At 39.9% G+C, this 16504-nt stretch overlaps 1 protein-coding gene across 17 annotated transcripts in view; it reads left to right on the plus strand.

Moving 5' to 3' along the window:
• Positions 1 to 16504, plus strand: part of PTK2 (protein tyrosine kinase 2) — a 378469-nt gene that overhangs the window by 338155 nt on the left and 23810 nt on the right. For 15 of the 17 annotated variants that reach the window (XM_073330034.2, XM_073330030.2, XM_073330031.2 and 12 more), the window contains 4 exons: positions 507 to 618; positions 3259 to 3345; positions 4501 to 4638; positions 6503 to 6634. In XM_073330034.2, the coding sequence (XP_073186135.1) occupies positions 507 to 618; positions 3259 to 3345; positions 4501 to 4638; positions 6503 to 6634 (469 nt within the window). Of the gene's footprint in view, positions 1 to 59; positions 303 to 506; positions 619 to 3258; positions 3346 to 4500; positions 4639 to 6502; positions 6635 to 16504 lie in introns of those variants that run through there. The other 2 variants (XM_073330036.2, XM_073330029.2) reach the window with 2 other exon arrangements.

Genomic DNA, 16504 nt, shown 5'->3' on the forward strand with positions numbered 1-16504 from the left:
GTTAATAGAACTGAAAGATTTTCATGCTTCCATAAAGATTATATCTGCAGTTTGTTTTATACCTTTGCAGAGATGCAATAGAATATTTCCATATGAAAAATAAATGTTTGCAAGTATGTGCTTGATTAATTGCCTCTTGGGATTTCTCAGTATAATTATGCCTTGTGCCACTAGATCAAAAGAAATGTTCACATGTGAAAAACTCTTCTACAGGATCACCCATAATTTTCTAAAAATGTCTTTCGTTACCATATGTCTTTGCAGATCAAGATTGTTGTGTTTCAGTTGCTAATTTTGCAAAGGTATTTTCCCCTAGTATTAGTTTTATGAAACCATACCAGCCCTCTCCCTATTTAAAAGCAGCCTTATTTGTCTTGTATATTCCTGTCAGTCTGTGGGCTAGGATCTATTAATCTGGGAGTTTGAAAGAAATTTGGAGATAGCGTCTATTAGACACTGAACCAGAATATTACTTATCTTCAGTGTAACTTTTATTTTCTCCTTAGTACAATACTGGAGGAAGAGAAGCTGCAGCAAGAAGAACGAATGAGAATGGAATCAAGGCGACAAGTCACAGTGTCCTGGGATTCAGGAGGATCAGATGAAGCCCCTCCCAAGGTAGCCAACTTTTTTTTAACACATACTTTACATTCAACAATATTATGATTTTAGTTCATTAACCTGTTAAATATTGTTCAATGATGAGAGAAGCCAGATGGCTCCCTTCTCATACCCTGTTTGGTGATCTGTTGCTAATGATGACACTTAACTAATTTTACGCTATTTTAGATGGATTTCACTTTAAGGACCCAGCTTTCCATAGGCTGAGTTAGTACAGCTGATTTGTATTGCAGTTTTGTGGTGTTGGGTCAGACTGTTAGCCAATATTGTACAAACCTTTCTCTTGTTTCTCTCTTTTCTCATGGTCATGTAACTTGAAAAAGACTAGAATGGTTTGCCATTAAATTGTTTCGCCTAGGGCTAAACATTTTCCCCCTTTCTTTCTGTCTATGTTATTTCTTGTAAATTAATAGCTAGTAAGATCCCTGACAATCATAAAGTAAAGTTTATACCATAATAGTGAGTGGATAGAAATGAGTTCATTACATTTTTACCTTATTCTGAAGAGACTGTTACGATTTCTCTCTGAAGGTTTCCCTTTTATAGTTTAAAGGATCCTTAAGTATTTTTTTTTTTTTTTTTTTGTATTTTCATTGGTTGGTCTATCTGTTATCCATCTGGACACCACTGCCGTGCAGTCTTGAAGTCTAATCCTGCAAGGTGCTGAGTAGCCCCAAAGTCCACTATCGTCCGTGTCTCCTCATTGGAGCCATTGAGCACAAATGTTTTGACTAGCTTCTCCTTGAGTTCAGACTTTCATCATCATCCCAGTGCCAAATATTGGCTGTGTCTTAACCAGCTACTTGACCATGAAAACCTGAAGCCAGCAGCTGCTGTTTCTGCCACATGCATCCATAAACAGTCCTGGCAAAAGATGGGGTCTTTTTTTTTTTTTAAACCATCTTCAGCTTGTTGGCTGAGAGAGTTGTGAGCCCCACTTCTGCACTTTAATAGGGTCAACAGGACAAGAAACATAGCCCATGGAAAAATGATTTGAACTTTTTGTTCTAAAATTAATTCAAAATACCCCATTGACCTATTTAATCAACTAAGATTGGGGGAAGGTCTACAGTTAAAACACTGCTGCAGCTCTTAAGTGAAGATGTTCCTATGAGAGCTCTCCCATTGGCATAGTTAATCCACCTCCCCAAAAGATAGTAGTTGTGTTGACAGTAGAAGCCCTCCCATTGACGTACTGCTATCTACACAGGGGGTTACAGTCAGGGGTGTGGATTTTTTACCCCTCTGAGTGACATAGTTATACTGACATAGGTCTGTAATGTAGACCTGGCCTAACTGTCATGATTTAGTGCTTAAATAGTCAGTAATATATACATTGGCAAAGGAAATAAATTGCATGACCCATAATAACAATGGTGGTTAATAATTTAAAAGATTGTTTGATGAAGAGATTAAATTTTGCCTTCTAAGGCTTAATCTGAGTGGACTAAATGCTTTTTTTTAATGTAATGAATGAAGAATTACAACTGTTAGAAAAGCACATCATTAACGCCTTTGAGAACAGTGATTTTATGAGCTTTGGGACCTGATCAAGTATGCTGATTTTGAAATCTGATACCCACGGTATTGTGCATCATTTTCTATTTGAGGGGTTTAGATCATTTTTGTTCCTGTTCAAGTTATTCTCTTTATATATGTGGCATTATATATGTCGCTCTAGCAATATCTCCACCATTTGGTGGCCACAGATAAACAGATTCCAGCAAAATCATACACTCTTAGATGCCAATAAAGAATAGCAAGCTTCTTTTCACATTACAGTGTATAATATTACCCTCTGAAATCTTTCACTTTTTCATGATTGACCAGACGATGTACAGTTACAGGAAGTGTTGCAACTAATCCTAAAGAGGAAAGGGATCAGTTATCTAATAGCCAGCCAAGGGGTTTTGTGGCCACTTGCTAGGTGCCAGCTATAGTTAATGCTGCTGTCCGTTCTAATGGGAGACATTTCTAGCTGCTTCGCTGGATTGGACATTAACAATTAGAGCTCAGGGAGTCTCTCAGGATAATTTCTGTGAATATTCATTCCAATAAATAATTCAGTTTGCTTTACCTGTGTTTAGACTTTTCTGTGCTTTACCTGTACTTTAGACCACTATCCTAGCAAAGGAGTTAACTGTCAGGAGCATTCGCCAAAATACATGGGAAGTGTTGGCAAATACTGGCAGGAAGCCGATTGTGAACTTGGAAACGTGAGCATTCACATCTGAGACCTGATTTTAATTATTATGCTTTAATAGTGTGTCCTCTCAGAACCAACCCATAGTTCGGGTTATTGGATATTCACAATCAGCTACTCTCAAAGAACCTACAGAACAAGAGTTATTAATAGAAATTGTTCAGCAAATAATTTTGAATATTAAATGTGAGACTAGCCTAAACTGTTTGCAAACAGAAAAAGAGGCAAAATTCATTGAATGAATTATTCACTCAACTCTGTTATGTTTCCTACAATCCTTTTTGCTTACATTTTGAAGCTTGCTTTCATGAAGCATCTCGTGTAAGTTTAGCAGTATGAGAAAATTTGCCTTTCCTGAAAATAAATTACTTTGATTGTTGTATTTTATTTATATGATTGTTCTCTTTAAAAAGTGCACTCTTTTATATTTATAGCCCAGCAGACCTGGTTATCCCAGTCCAAGATCCAGTGAAGGGTTTTATCCTAGTCCACAGCATATGGTACCGCCCAATCATTACCAGGTAAAATATTATCTTTGTGCCTGCTGTTTTAAAATAGTTTATCATCCACTTGCATGTAGTGGGTGTCTTTCTCATGTGTGCACCAGTTTGAGTTCATTGAGGTCAATAGACTCCACTGAGTTCAATAGACATACTTCTGATTTACACCAGTGTAAGACCAGAATTGAGTCTGGTAGGTTGATTCCAAATGGCAAGCAAGTCAACTGTTTGTCTGACTCTCCAGTCAATTAAAACTACAGTAATAAACTTTTTCTCATATTTATCAAGGAAGTTCAGTGTGCATGTAACATGCATGTGACAATTTACACTTGGCTAACAAAGTCACTTGCATGTCAAAATAGGATTAAGTGGTCTGATTACCTTGGCCTTGTTCATGCTGTGTTCTCCAGTGAGTTCTTAGAAGCATTTCAAGTTCTCTCAAGTTGATAGCCCTCTCCAAATGTTAACGCATAGTATACTTGCCTGTTTAACTTTGGTCTTGTACCATCAAAGTAAATTTAAAGCATCTTCTGCCATGGAGCTGTTTCAGAATTTTTAGATTTGCTCAAAGCTGCAGAGCACCCTGACTGAAGCAGCATTTTTTAAAATGAGCACACTTCAGTCTCATTAAAATTTCTTTGATTTTTCTATAGAGAAGGAATTTCGTCAGGCCATCCTGCAGCTATGATAATTACGTGCTGTCACTCAGGATTTAAGCTTGTAACATACACTAGGGGGTACATTTTTAGCATAGTTTATAGGGAGATATGTGCACAATTCCTGTTAACATTAATGAGAGCTGTGTGTGTAATTCCTTATGTTGAAAATGTACTGATGGATATGTTTTTGTTCATTAAGGGATTTTGATGTCCTCTGCTACTAGGATTAAAACATAACTTTTAACACTAGTTGTGGACACTAGTTCTAACCCAATAAACGTGGTTTGTTAAAGCAGTATTTGAGAGTACGTCATATTTTAGCTTGAATTGCTGACTCTTCTTCTGGTTCTCTACATTTTCTTTTTTTCTTTTTCTTTTTTTTTTTTTCATTGACTTAATATCCTGCCATGAGGCATTTATTATGCTCTCTGTTTTGGATACATGAGGGAGAATCATCAAACATAGAGGAGCTTAACTGGGGGCCTTAATACGATCATCAAGCATTTTCTTTTTATAGGTCTCTGGCTATCCTGGTTCTCATGGGATACCAGCCATGGCAGGCAGCATTTATCCTGGCCAGGCATCTCTTTTGGATCAAGCAGATTCCTGGAACCATCGGCCTCAGGAAATATCAATGTGGCCCCCCACCATGGAGGTAATGTGAATTTTCACAAAGTTTATTGCACATTGTACAGTACTTGCATTATAAAGCTTTTTTTAAAAATTGCAACTGCAACTCTGGAGTTTAATCTAGGGAAACTAAGTCAATTTTCCTGGGAGTTTTAAAATGGTTTGATTAATGAAGGAAGGGAATGTTATTTATCAATAAAAACAGCGGAGTGGGAATCGTGACTGGAGTCTATTCATGGTTCTACCACTGGTTTCTTACATGAGCTTAGACAAGCTGTGGTGCACTTATACCTGAGTTCACCCATTGTTAAAATGGGGGTATTAGTACTTACCCTCCTTTTTGGGGGTGTTGAGACTAAATTAATGGTTATAAAATTCTTTGAGTTCCTCAGACAAAATGCACCACAAAAGAGCAAAGTTGTTATTACTTATTATTAAAGGAGAAAAGTTCATGCTAAATAAAATACATATTAATTCATCATCCATTAAAAAAATATATAGTGCCTGGGATACCTAGTGCACTTTATGAATCCAAGGTTTCTCCATGATCACAGCATACCTCTCAGCATCCCAACGCCACTAAGTGCCACACAGATTGCCAAACTCTTTCCCGAACCCTTCCCTCCCCTTCATCCTTTTAATTCTTTTTCATTCCCCTTCCAACATTCCATCCTTTTCCCTTCCTTTCTCCCTGCAGTCCCTTCATCTCTCCTTCTTTTCCCTATCTCTTCATGGTAGTGATCCTCATGCAGCTTCCATCTTACTAAGTCTGTTTGCTCCTTGTGGTGGTGCTTTTCTCTCTCTACCTGTAATGCATGAGCAGAACTGAGAAGTGGGATATGCTGCTAAATACAGGACAGCAGAGACGTGTCATGCAAAGAAACCCATATTTGTTCTTTTCTTTGCCCAAGAGAGCACTAGGTCGACTTGATCATGTGTTCTGCCTATACTGTACTGGTTGTTATACAGTTATAACACGATATATAGTTGGTGTTGTAGGATTCCTCTATGAGGTTGGAATGGCTAGTTAATGATGAAAATGTTTCTTCCATTCTTACACAGGTAGAGTAATACCCTAAATCCCCCAACTAGTCAATAAGAACAATAGAATCGGGCCCTATATGTGCTAAGGTAGGGGTGAAGGAGAAGGCAGTATAAGAACATGATGTGTTTTGTGCATATTCATCACTAATACATTACAGCTGAGTTTTTCTCAGGAATGTATGGGGGTTGGGTGACCAAATCCCATTGAATTTCAATTGGAGTTGGGCACCTAACTCCCTTTGGCTCCTATGAAGACCCCTCCCTACGTTTCTTGTGGTTAGTGCTTTAAAGAACCACTTTAAGGGGACAGTGTCAGGTCCGTTAGGCCCAAAATTTAGATTCTGTAGAACAAGAAGTTTACAAAATCTATTAGAAATATTCCCATGATATTTTTAAAAAGTGTCAGTAAAAACAGGTGAGGAGGAGGGTTTGTTTGGATAGAAACATTGTCCTACAGTGCTAGCAACCTAGACGTTGTGCTAGTGCCCAAGACCCAGAGAGTAATACTGAGAAATCTGTTTTCATCATGCAAGCTTAGTGAAAAGAGAAAAAAAAAGCACATCAAAATTCTTGAAAAGTAAAATAGATTTCTAAAATTCATTCCGTTCCAATAATAGTAAGCAGGGCAAACTAAATGTTTACAACTGGAATGTGTCCTTTTTGATGTGCTACTTTAATACTTTAGTAGAGCTGAGAACCATGCTTGACTCGGACTATAGGTTTTGGGTTTTCTAAATCCCTTCTCTTATAATACAAGAGTTTTCACAACTGTGTATAAAAACTATTGAGTCCCATGACATTCTGCCATGGTAGGCAAATGGCAACCCTTGAGCTTTCCCTCTTAGGATTCTGGCACTTTGGACATGCGAGGAATGGGACAGGTCCTACCAACACATCTAATGGAGGAGAGATTGATACGACAGCAACAAGAAATGGAGGAAGATCAGCGCTGGCTTGAAAAAGAGGAGAGATTCCTGGTAATACATTGCAGAGTACCACTAATCTCAGTAGCAGTCAACAATTAAAGCTTATTAAAATTAATAGTTTCTGTGTAACAGGAATATTAATTGAACAGATAAGTTACTACTGAAACTTAACTGGCATTTATTTGAGCCATCCTAGTCCTCAATTAATACCACAATATATGCCTCTCAACTGTCTATTTTAAATACAAACTTCTGTCTGTTCCACACAAACATGATGTGATTCATTACCATCAGTTATTGACATCTGAAATATTGACTTTTTAAACTGATAACTGAAATGAAAAGTTTTGCTAGGCAAACAAATCCAGTTTTTAAAACTTCTTGAGCAGCTGTTTTTCTTGTGGTCCATATCTGGATCTTCATCACACATTTGTTTTCCACAATCAGGCCTCTATAGATTATGAAGGGTGGTGCAAAATGATACTGTGTGGGCATCCAGATTTGCTTCTGAGCAAGTAGAGCAGAGAGATTTCTAAATCTTTTCCAATCCCTAGGAAAAGAGACAATCTCACATTTATCAGGCAACCCTGTCTCTTGAAAGAATTGTCCAATTTTCTGCTCAAGGAAATTGATGGGAGGGCGTAATTTAAAAAAAAAAAAAAAAAAACGGCAGGAATTGGGGAGAGTAATTACTTTGATTTCCTAATCTCTGCAGATGAATCATCCCTTTTCTCTTCTTGCCAAGGTCATAGTCTTGCTTTCTGGGGTGGAACCAAGGTCTTCAGGGAGAATCAAAATTCTAGTTTCCCAAACATCTATATTAGCAGCAAAACACAGACTCAGAGTTCAAGTTCTGTGTTCAGATGCTTACTCTTCAGACCAACAGCTACTGGGAGTGTTACAAAGACAGCACAGTCAGACCACAGGATGAGGAACAGTGCTCTGTTCTGTTCTATATGGGTTTTTATGCCATGCTTACCACTTGCCATGATCACCTTTCATTAGTGCATTAAGCATCATGACTAATATCAGTCATGTGTTTTTTCATTCTTTCCCCAGGGGGAGAAGTGTGCACAGTGGAATGTTTTGTTTTAGAATTTTTTTAGTGTACACATGTTGCTGTATGTTTGTCACAAAAGGCAAAGGCAAAGAAGTGCAAGTTGCACTTAGAGTGGAAGGCAGTGAGGTTTATGATAGCCCTTAGTTCCTGTGGGAGTCTGTTGTACTGTCCTGAACTGGCCCTCAAGAAAACTGGCCCTTGCACAGATGACCTTTACCCTCATTGCAGAAAGTTCCATTGTGCCAAAGGGACAAATTTATCGACCACAATTGTCTTCGTGGAGCTTTAGGTGATCTTGTAGGTTCTCTGGGCCCAGGCCACTGAGTGCTTTGAAGAAAACAACTGAGACCTTGAATTTGGCTCAGTATTCTATGAGAAGCAAGTATAGGGGAATGGAATACAGGTTTGATGTGTTCAGTGTTGCTGAGGAGACATGGTACAGCTTCTGTACCAGTTAGTTTCCTAATTGCTGAAGATTTAGAATCATAGCATATTAGGGTTGGAAGAGACCTCAGGAGGTCATCTAGTCCAATCGCCTGCTCAAAGCAGGACCAACATCAACTAAATCATCCCAGCCAGGGCTTTGTCAAGCTGGGCCTCAAAAACCTCTAAGGCTGGAGATTCCATCACCTCTCTAGGTAACCAATTCCAGTGCTTCAACACCCTCCTAGTGAAATAGTGTTTCCAACCTAGACCTCCCTCACTCTAACTTGAGACCACTGCTTCTTGTTCTGTCATCTGCCACCACTGAGAACAGCCAAGCTCCATCCTCTTTGAAACCCCCCTTCAGGTAATTGAAGGCTGCTATCAAATCCCCCCTCGCTCTTCCCTTCTGCAGACTAAATAACCCCAGTTCCCTCAGCCTCTCCTCATAAGTCATGTGCCCCAGCCCCCTAATCATGTTCCTTGCCCTCCGCTGGACTCTCTCCAATTTGTCCACATCCCTTCTGTAGTGGGGGGACAAAAACTGGACGCAATACTCCAGGTGTGGCCTCACCAGTGCTGAATAGAGGGGAATAATCACTTCCCTCGATCTGCTGGCAATGCTCCTACTAATACAGCCCAATATGCCATTGGCCTTCTTGGCAATGAGGGCACACTGTTGACTCATATCCAGCCTCTCATCCACTATAATCCCCAGGTCCTTTTCTGCAACTGCTGCTTAGCCAGTCGGTTCCCAGCCTGTAGGAATGCATGGGATTCTTCCTTCCTAAGTGCAGGACTCTGCACTTGTCCTTGTTGAACCTCATCAGATTTCTTTTGGCCCAATCCTCCAATTTGTGTAGGTCACTCTGGACCCTATCCCTACCCTCCATCGTATCTACCTCTCCCCCCAGCTTAGTGTCATCTGCGAACTTGCTGAGGGTGCAATTAATCCCATCATCCAGATCATTAATAAAGATGTTGAACAAAACCGGCCGCAGGACTGACCCCGGGGCACTCAGCTTGATACCAGCTGCCAAGTAGACATCGAGCTGTTGATCACTACCTGTTGAGCCCAGCAATCTAGACAGCTTTCTATCCATCTTATAGTCCATTCATCCAATCCATACTTTTTTAACTTACTGGCAAGAATACTGTGGGAGACCATATCAAAAGCTTTGGTAAACTCAAGATATATCACATCCACTGCTTTCCCCATATCCACAGAGCCAGTTACCTCATCATAGAAGGCAATCAGGTTGATCAGGCATGACTTGTCCTTGGTGAATCCATGTTGACTGTTCCTGATCACCTTCCTCTCCAAGTGCTTCAAAATGGATTCCTTGAGGACCTGCTCCATGATTTTGCTGGGGACTGAAGTGAGGCTGACTGATCTGTAGTTCCCGGGTTCTCTTTTTTCCCTTTTTTAAATATGGGCATTATATTTGCCTTTTTCCAATCATCCGGGACCTCCCATGATCGCCACGAATTTTCAGAGATAATGGTCAATGGCTCTGCAATAACATCAGCCAACTCCCTCAGCACCCTTGGATGCATTAGATCTGGACCCATGAACAGCTTTTCTAAATAGTCCTTAACCTGTTCTTTCACCACTGAGGGCTGCTCACCTACTCCCCATGCTGGAGTCTGGGAGCTGCCCTTGTCTGTGAAGACCGAGGCAAAAAAGCATTGAGTACTTCATCTTTTTCGACATCATCTGTCACTATGTTGCCTCCCCGATTCAGTAAGGGTCCCACACTTGCTCTGACCACCTTCTTGTTGCTAACATACCTGTAGAAACCCTTCTTGTTACCCTTCACATCCCTTGCTAGCTGCAACTCCAGTTGTCCCTTAGCCTTCTTGATTACACCCCTGCATGCTCTAGCAATATTTTTGTATTCCTCCCTAGTCATCTGTCCAAATTTCCACTTCTTATAAGCTTCCTTTTTGAGTTTAAACTCACCGAAGCTTTCACTGTTAAGCCAGGCTGGTTGCCTGCCATGTTTGCTATTCTTTCTGCACTTCGGGATAGTTGTTCCTGCGTCCTCAATAAGGCTTCTTTAAAATACAGTCAGCTCTCCTGTACTCCTTGCCCCCTTATATTAGCCTCCCATCGGATCCTGCCCATCAGTTCCTCAAGGGAGTCTAAGTCTGCTTTTCTGAAGTCCAGGGTCCGTATTTTGCTACTCTCCTTTCTTCCTTTTTTCGAAATCCTGAACTCAACCATCTCATACCCAGCTGTATCACCTTGCTGTAATGCAGCTCAGAACTGACAAAGGCATGAATAACTGAGGCCAGGTCATCATTTGCCAAGCTGGCATGGAGTCTCCTAGCCAACTGGATATGGTAGAAAGCGTTGCTTACCAATGTTGCTATATGAGAGTTTAGCATCAGGGAAGAAAGTGAGAATTTAGCTACAGACTGATGGACCAATTGCAGATTTGGACCCGCTACCAAAGGAGATTGCACAGTGGCTGCGAACACTTCAGAATGCTTTCCTCAGCATACCATCATCACCTCTGTCTTGCCTAGATTCAGTTTCAACCAGCTGTTGTTCATCCATGAGCTGATCTCATCCAATTACTGGTGATAGCACTATGGTTGTATGTGGTGAAGAACAGGTAGAGCGGTGTGTCATGTTCATATTACAGGCACTTGAATCCATGTCATCTGACCAGTTCAACTAGTGGCTGCATGCAGGTTTTGAATAGGGTTGGAGAGACAAGTGAAACTTGTGGGCCTCCTCGTGAAGCAACGCAGTAGATGTGCAGTGTCCCATCACTACTCTTTGGGTTCATCTCTCCAAGAAGGACTTAAATCATTTTAGTGTATTATCTTCGACCCTTGCGACCTCTTTCAGGCAAGACAGCTGTCTTATTGTAAACTGGATCAGATACTGCAGAGAAGTCCAGAAGAATAAGAATGGATGTCTGCCTTCTGTCTATTGGCAGCAGATCATCCATCGGTGCCACTAAATCAATACAGTTTCATGTCCTGGCCTGAATCCAGATTGTGCCAGCCCCAGGATATTAGTTTCGGTTAGATAAGATTGAAGATGGCTTTTGACTAACTTCTCTTACCAGCTTGCTCAGGAAAAGAAGGTTTGATACTGAAGTATTTGGCTAGAATTTATGTATCCAGGGTGGGTTTCTTTAGTGTTGGTTGGACTTTTGCATGTTTGAAGGAGGAAGAGAAGGGTCCTTCCCTGAATGAGGTGATGGCTGTTTTGGTCATGAGTGGCACCAGTTGCTCATGACTCTCTCTTTCAAGCCAGGAAGGGTTTGGATAGGATTCACAAGTCTTGAGTCAAGACTTCTTTAGAGTATTCAGAACTTCTTGATGAGTGAATGTACTGAACTTGAGGAATTCAAGCAAACTATGGGCTGCAGACAGGGCAGATTGAGTTTTTTGGGAAGCCTTCCCAAATGTGCATGATCTTTTCAGTGAAGTAGGATGATAGTTCTTTATAGCTCTAGATACTCAATTCAAATACAGGATCTGGATACTCAGACTGGATACTCAGAGTGTACCACTCTGGATAATTCCATGGGATGGGATTTGGCAGCATCAATGAAGACTGATAGGAAGGTTCTCTTAGCCTGTAATATAGCTTCAGCATCAGCTTGGAGGAAATTGTTATTTTTCAGTCTGCCTTTGTCAGCCTTTGTTTTCCACCATTGGCACTCAGGTGACACTCCAGCAAAATTAGAAGTCGTGTTGACAGGCTCTGGGAGCAGCTACGTTGTACATTCCTCAGATTGGCCAGATGTGAACTCTTTGATGGATACAAAGGGGGGAAATGGAGAGTCACACACAAAATTCCAAAATCTCATCTTGGATGATTATTTTTGTTTTTCTTGAGCAAATGATGGGGGAAAGGATGCTTCCCTCACCTTTGGCTCTTCTCCTGCTTATATTTTCTTTGTATGTATTCTGATCAGAGACTTCAAGGCGTATTTTTGGATGCCAGTTACAGATTTGATGGAGATTTATATATTGCTAGGTATTACAAGCTAACATTTTATTAGCATAATGTATTCAAATCCGTAGTATGTTGTCAAAGGAAATGGTTTACTTAACAACCAGGCACTTCTTGAAAATGAGATTTCATTCTCCAGGTTTATTCCTGGGGAAATTATGGTGGAGGACAGGTTACTAGCACATGTCTCTATTGGACCATAGTCATAGATATGAAAAGGTTAAAAGCTTCTTTGTATCTACTTTTTTTTTTATGAACTTCCCTGTTAAATCCAGACTGCCTCACATCCATCAGGAGAAATTTGTTTTTAGATGCTCTCACCTTTCCTTTGAATTCTGTCTCGCTGGCCAAGAAGATTGCTTTTGGTGTGTCTTATATGATGTCTTCAGCTGTCCTCACAATAGGCCCAATCTGCAGAGCTTACAGGTGCATATTTCCTGAAGATGTCACAAGAGTCTTGCATGTGTAAGGATGCAAGATCAGATTCAATGTGAGGTTTGTTCTGAACATCCTTCATGGTCTGGTGAGAAATCACTTGTCTCTTCACCAGCATTTCCCATCTGTGCTCCTGTTTCTTCTCATAAAGAAGAGCAGAGTTCATTATTTTCTCAAATCTATTGCTGAGTCCCACATATGCTCTGGTAAAAATACTTTTCCATCGAGAAAACGTTAGGACTATGAGTTGGGAGAAAATCTCTACAGAAACATGATTCTCCTCCTGCATGATGCACCTAAAATTAGGAAACTTTCAGGGGATTATTCTGTGGGTAGAGGATAGATGTGTCAGAGCCTGATTTCAGTCTCCACTTAGACTGGTTTTGAACGAGTGTAACTCAGTTGACTTTAATGAAGTTATTCCCAGTTTGCACTGGTGTGAGGTCAGAATCAGGTCTGTTTACAGAGGCAGTCAGCATACCCCAGGCTCCTAAAACATGCATTGCTTCTGCCACAGAGAATCAAGTTTCTCAGGAAAACGGAAATTTACCAATTGCCTATTATAATCTATTGAGCATTAAGAAGAGAGGCCATACTGAGGATGGCACTAGTGCAACCACTGCTTACCAGGAAGAACACTGATTTGCTCATAGACTCAGAATTTTCTGTTCTTTCTGCAACAGGAGACTGTAGCTCCAAACACAACAGCACAAAGATCCTTAACACTGAATATATTATGCTATGATTATTGTTAACAAGAACAGTGCAAACAAGGAATGAAATTGGAATGGCATCGAAATGTAAGTTACTGCATGGGCAGAGGAGAAATTATCTGTGAAAGTAGCTTTCATAAAACTGATTTACTATGCAAAGCTAGTTAATACTGACAGACTGAAATTCTGTTTGCGTGTGTCAGTATTAACTGGTTGGTATTAACTGAATTCAGTATTCTGAAATCCTGCTTATAAAAAAGAAAATAATAAACAAATCTCCCAAGGAAAGCCATCAGCTAAAACTGCTTCAGTCAGTATAGAAGCAAGGTTAGATAGGATAAAGAACTGTTAGAAACTTCAAGCTCAGAGACACAGAAAACTCTACCTGCTGGTAGACAGGAAGTGAATTAGGAAGTCACGTATTTGGCTAGGACACCTCCTTAGTACAGGCCTGACATCAGGGGTTTTTTTCCTGTCTGCATCTGCTGGTAGGTAGATCATATTACACACTGTCTGGGCTGGCATCTTTATTGCACTATGAGGAATTAAATTAGCAGTAAGACATTTTCTTTCAGATTGTCTTGGCAAAAGTGAGTAAAATGTAAATGTTTGGAGATCAGTGTCTCACAGTGCTGTGGAACTGAAAGACAATGGACAAAAATTTACAGTCCTTTGTATTACAGAATTGTGTGGAGCACCAATCAAGGAACAGCTTGCTATTGTATTAAGTATAGTACAGACAAGTAAAAAAAGAGTCTCTAAACCTGTCAGCTAGCAATCTAGAGATGGGATAATAGTATGTTATGCATAACAAGCAGAAGTCTATCATTTACTTATTTCATCCTTCAGATGTTCTATTAGACAGAACAAGAGTCTGCCAGGTAGGAGTTCTGGATTCTAGTCTCTCACTGATTGTGATTTTTACCTAGGGTGACCAGATGTCCCAATATTAGGGGCTTTGTCTTATATAGGCAACTTATAACTGCCACTAACACCCCCATCCCGATTTTTCCACAATTGCTATCTGGTCACCCGATTTTTACCATATCACTTAACTTTAATTTCCCCATCTCTAATAAAAGGATATTGACCTAACTCTCATTGGGGTTGTGAGGCCTTCTTGAAGTTTGTAAAGCCCCATGAGATCATCAAATTAAAATGATTATAAAAGTGAAGAGTCATTACTTATCAAGGTCTGTCTAAACATACTTGGGTAGCAGCACCATCAGCCAGGACATCCGAAACAAAATCAGTAAAGCCAGGAACACTTTCAGGAGCTTAAATACAGTCTGGATATATATTTTGATATCATCAAAATACAACACCAAAACCAAACTCAAGATTTATCAGAGCTGTGTACTTTCAACACTACTTTATAGTGCAGAATGCTGGGGAATGAGAAAGTATGACATGTCCAAACTGTCTTCCTTCCATACAACCTGCCTCAGAAAAATCCTCCATATCTTCTGGCCCAGAACAATTTCAAACGAAGAACTACTGACACAGTGCAGCCAAGAGGATCTGAGCACCATCATTGCTTGGAGGCATTGGAGATGGATTGGCTATGTGCTTCGGATGGAAACTGATTCCATCACCAGAGGAGCAATAAGATGGACACCGGAAGGGAAGCGAAAACAAGGCCATCCGAAAACAACATAGCAAAGAGCTGCAGAAGCCGAGCTGAAAAACATGGGGCACAGCTGGGGAACCATTGAAAGACCTGCCAGAAACAGACAGGAGTGGAGAGGCTTCGTCACTGCCCTAAATGCCAGAGGCATAGTAGGAACATCATGATGATGATGTCTAAACATCAAAGTTGCACCAGTGCAAATATAATTTGTTTTTTGATTAATTTAAAACCCTTTTGTGGACCCACTTAAATCAGATTGCTGCTGGTTTATATAGCTATAACTTAACTCAGTAACCAAATTGAGACAATGCCTAAAATAGTCCAAGAAATAAATTAAGATCTCACTCTGAACTGCAGCCTACCTCACCTTTTTCACATGTGTTGGTTTGCATGCATTTATTTACACACAAAATCTTAGTTACGCTTGTTCATGTGTATTTTTCTCTCAGCAACACAAGCACAAAACAAGGAAATCCAAAGTTAAGGCAACATTCACATCAACACAATACCAATTTCCAAGCATTACCTCACTACTGTCACAATACTTTACCACACCAAACCACCCTTTCTGCCACACTCAATTTCAGCTCTACAGCACTGACGAAAAGAACATGGGCCACAGTTCTGCTCTCTGATCTGTGTAGGTTGGTACTTGTGCCCTTACGGAGCCCTGTTGATTCACAGGGAATCCATGTTGGCAGAGGTCTGTTATATGGATGGGATTATAGGATTAGAGTCAGTGTGTGTGTGTGTGTGTATAACCCAAATTTACGTCATTTACTCTCTGAGTACAGAATGAATTTTCAAGTAAATCTGTTAATTCATTTGTTATAATAATTTTTAATCATTCTTTTAAGACTTGTATTGCTGATTTCTGATTATTTTGGATCTGACTATCAAATATATTCCTGATTTTTGAAAATTGAATATTGACATTTCTAGATTATAGAATGTATGTGTGTGTGATTGTATAATTTAACCCAAAAGGAGAGCCTTCTACAACTGAAGAAAGGAGACAAACAGAAGCCCCCATGAAGTACAAAACCATGTAGATATAATTTACCTTAGTAGTGCGTAAATATCATGGTGACGGGTGCCCTATACAAAAACCCTGATGAGGAAATATACTGTATATGCATAGATGTGTGTGTTTCAGGTTAAACATCATAGTTTTGCCAGTTAAATTCCAAATAATTGCAGACACATTTTCGAGATTCTGAACCTCTGGTTGGCTAAATGTGCAATGTTGGTCTTCTGTAAAATGTTTTCTTACAGCATTTTAATGATCTGTTCACCCAATTGTATTTTATTCCCTCTTTGGATCCTTCTCTGGTTTTGTGTTGATAGTGCCTAATTGTTCATTATGCACATATGCAGTCTGTTTAGCAATTTCTCAGCACTTGTGGCATCAGAGACAGAGTGCTACATTAAGAACTTTATATTCCCTTCTCTCAATAGCTGTGGATGAAATAACTTGCATAGTTTCCTTATCTTGTTGGTTGTTTTTGTGTATATAAAAGTTCCCACATGCATATGGTTTAATACTTGTCCAACTTTGACTCTGAGAACGGTAACTCAAGAGTAATTGATGTAACTTGCTACTAAAATAGGGTTTTAATTTTTAACATGAGAAAATCCTACCGAGATATTATAGCTTGGCATGTCCTGAAAATACCGATAT

The sequence above is a fragment of the Lepidochelys kempii genome, chromosome 2 (genome assembly GCF_965140285.1).
Source record: "Lepidochelys kempii isolate rLepKem1 chromosome 2, rLepKem1.hap1, whole genome shotgun sequence".
Lineage (NCBI taxonomy): Eukaryota > Metazoa > Chordata > Testudines > Cheloniidae > Lepidochelys > Lepidochelys kempii.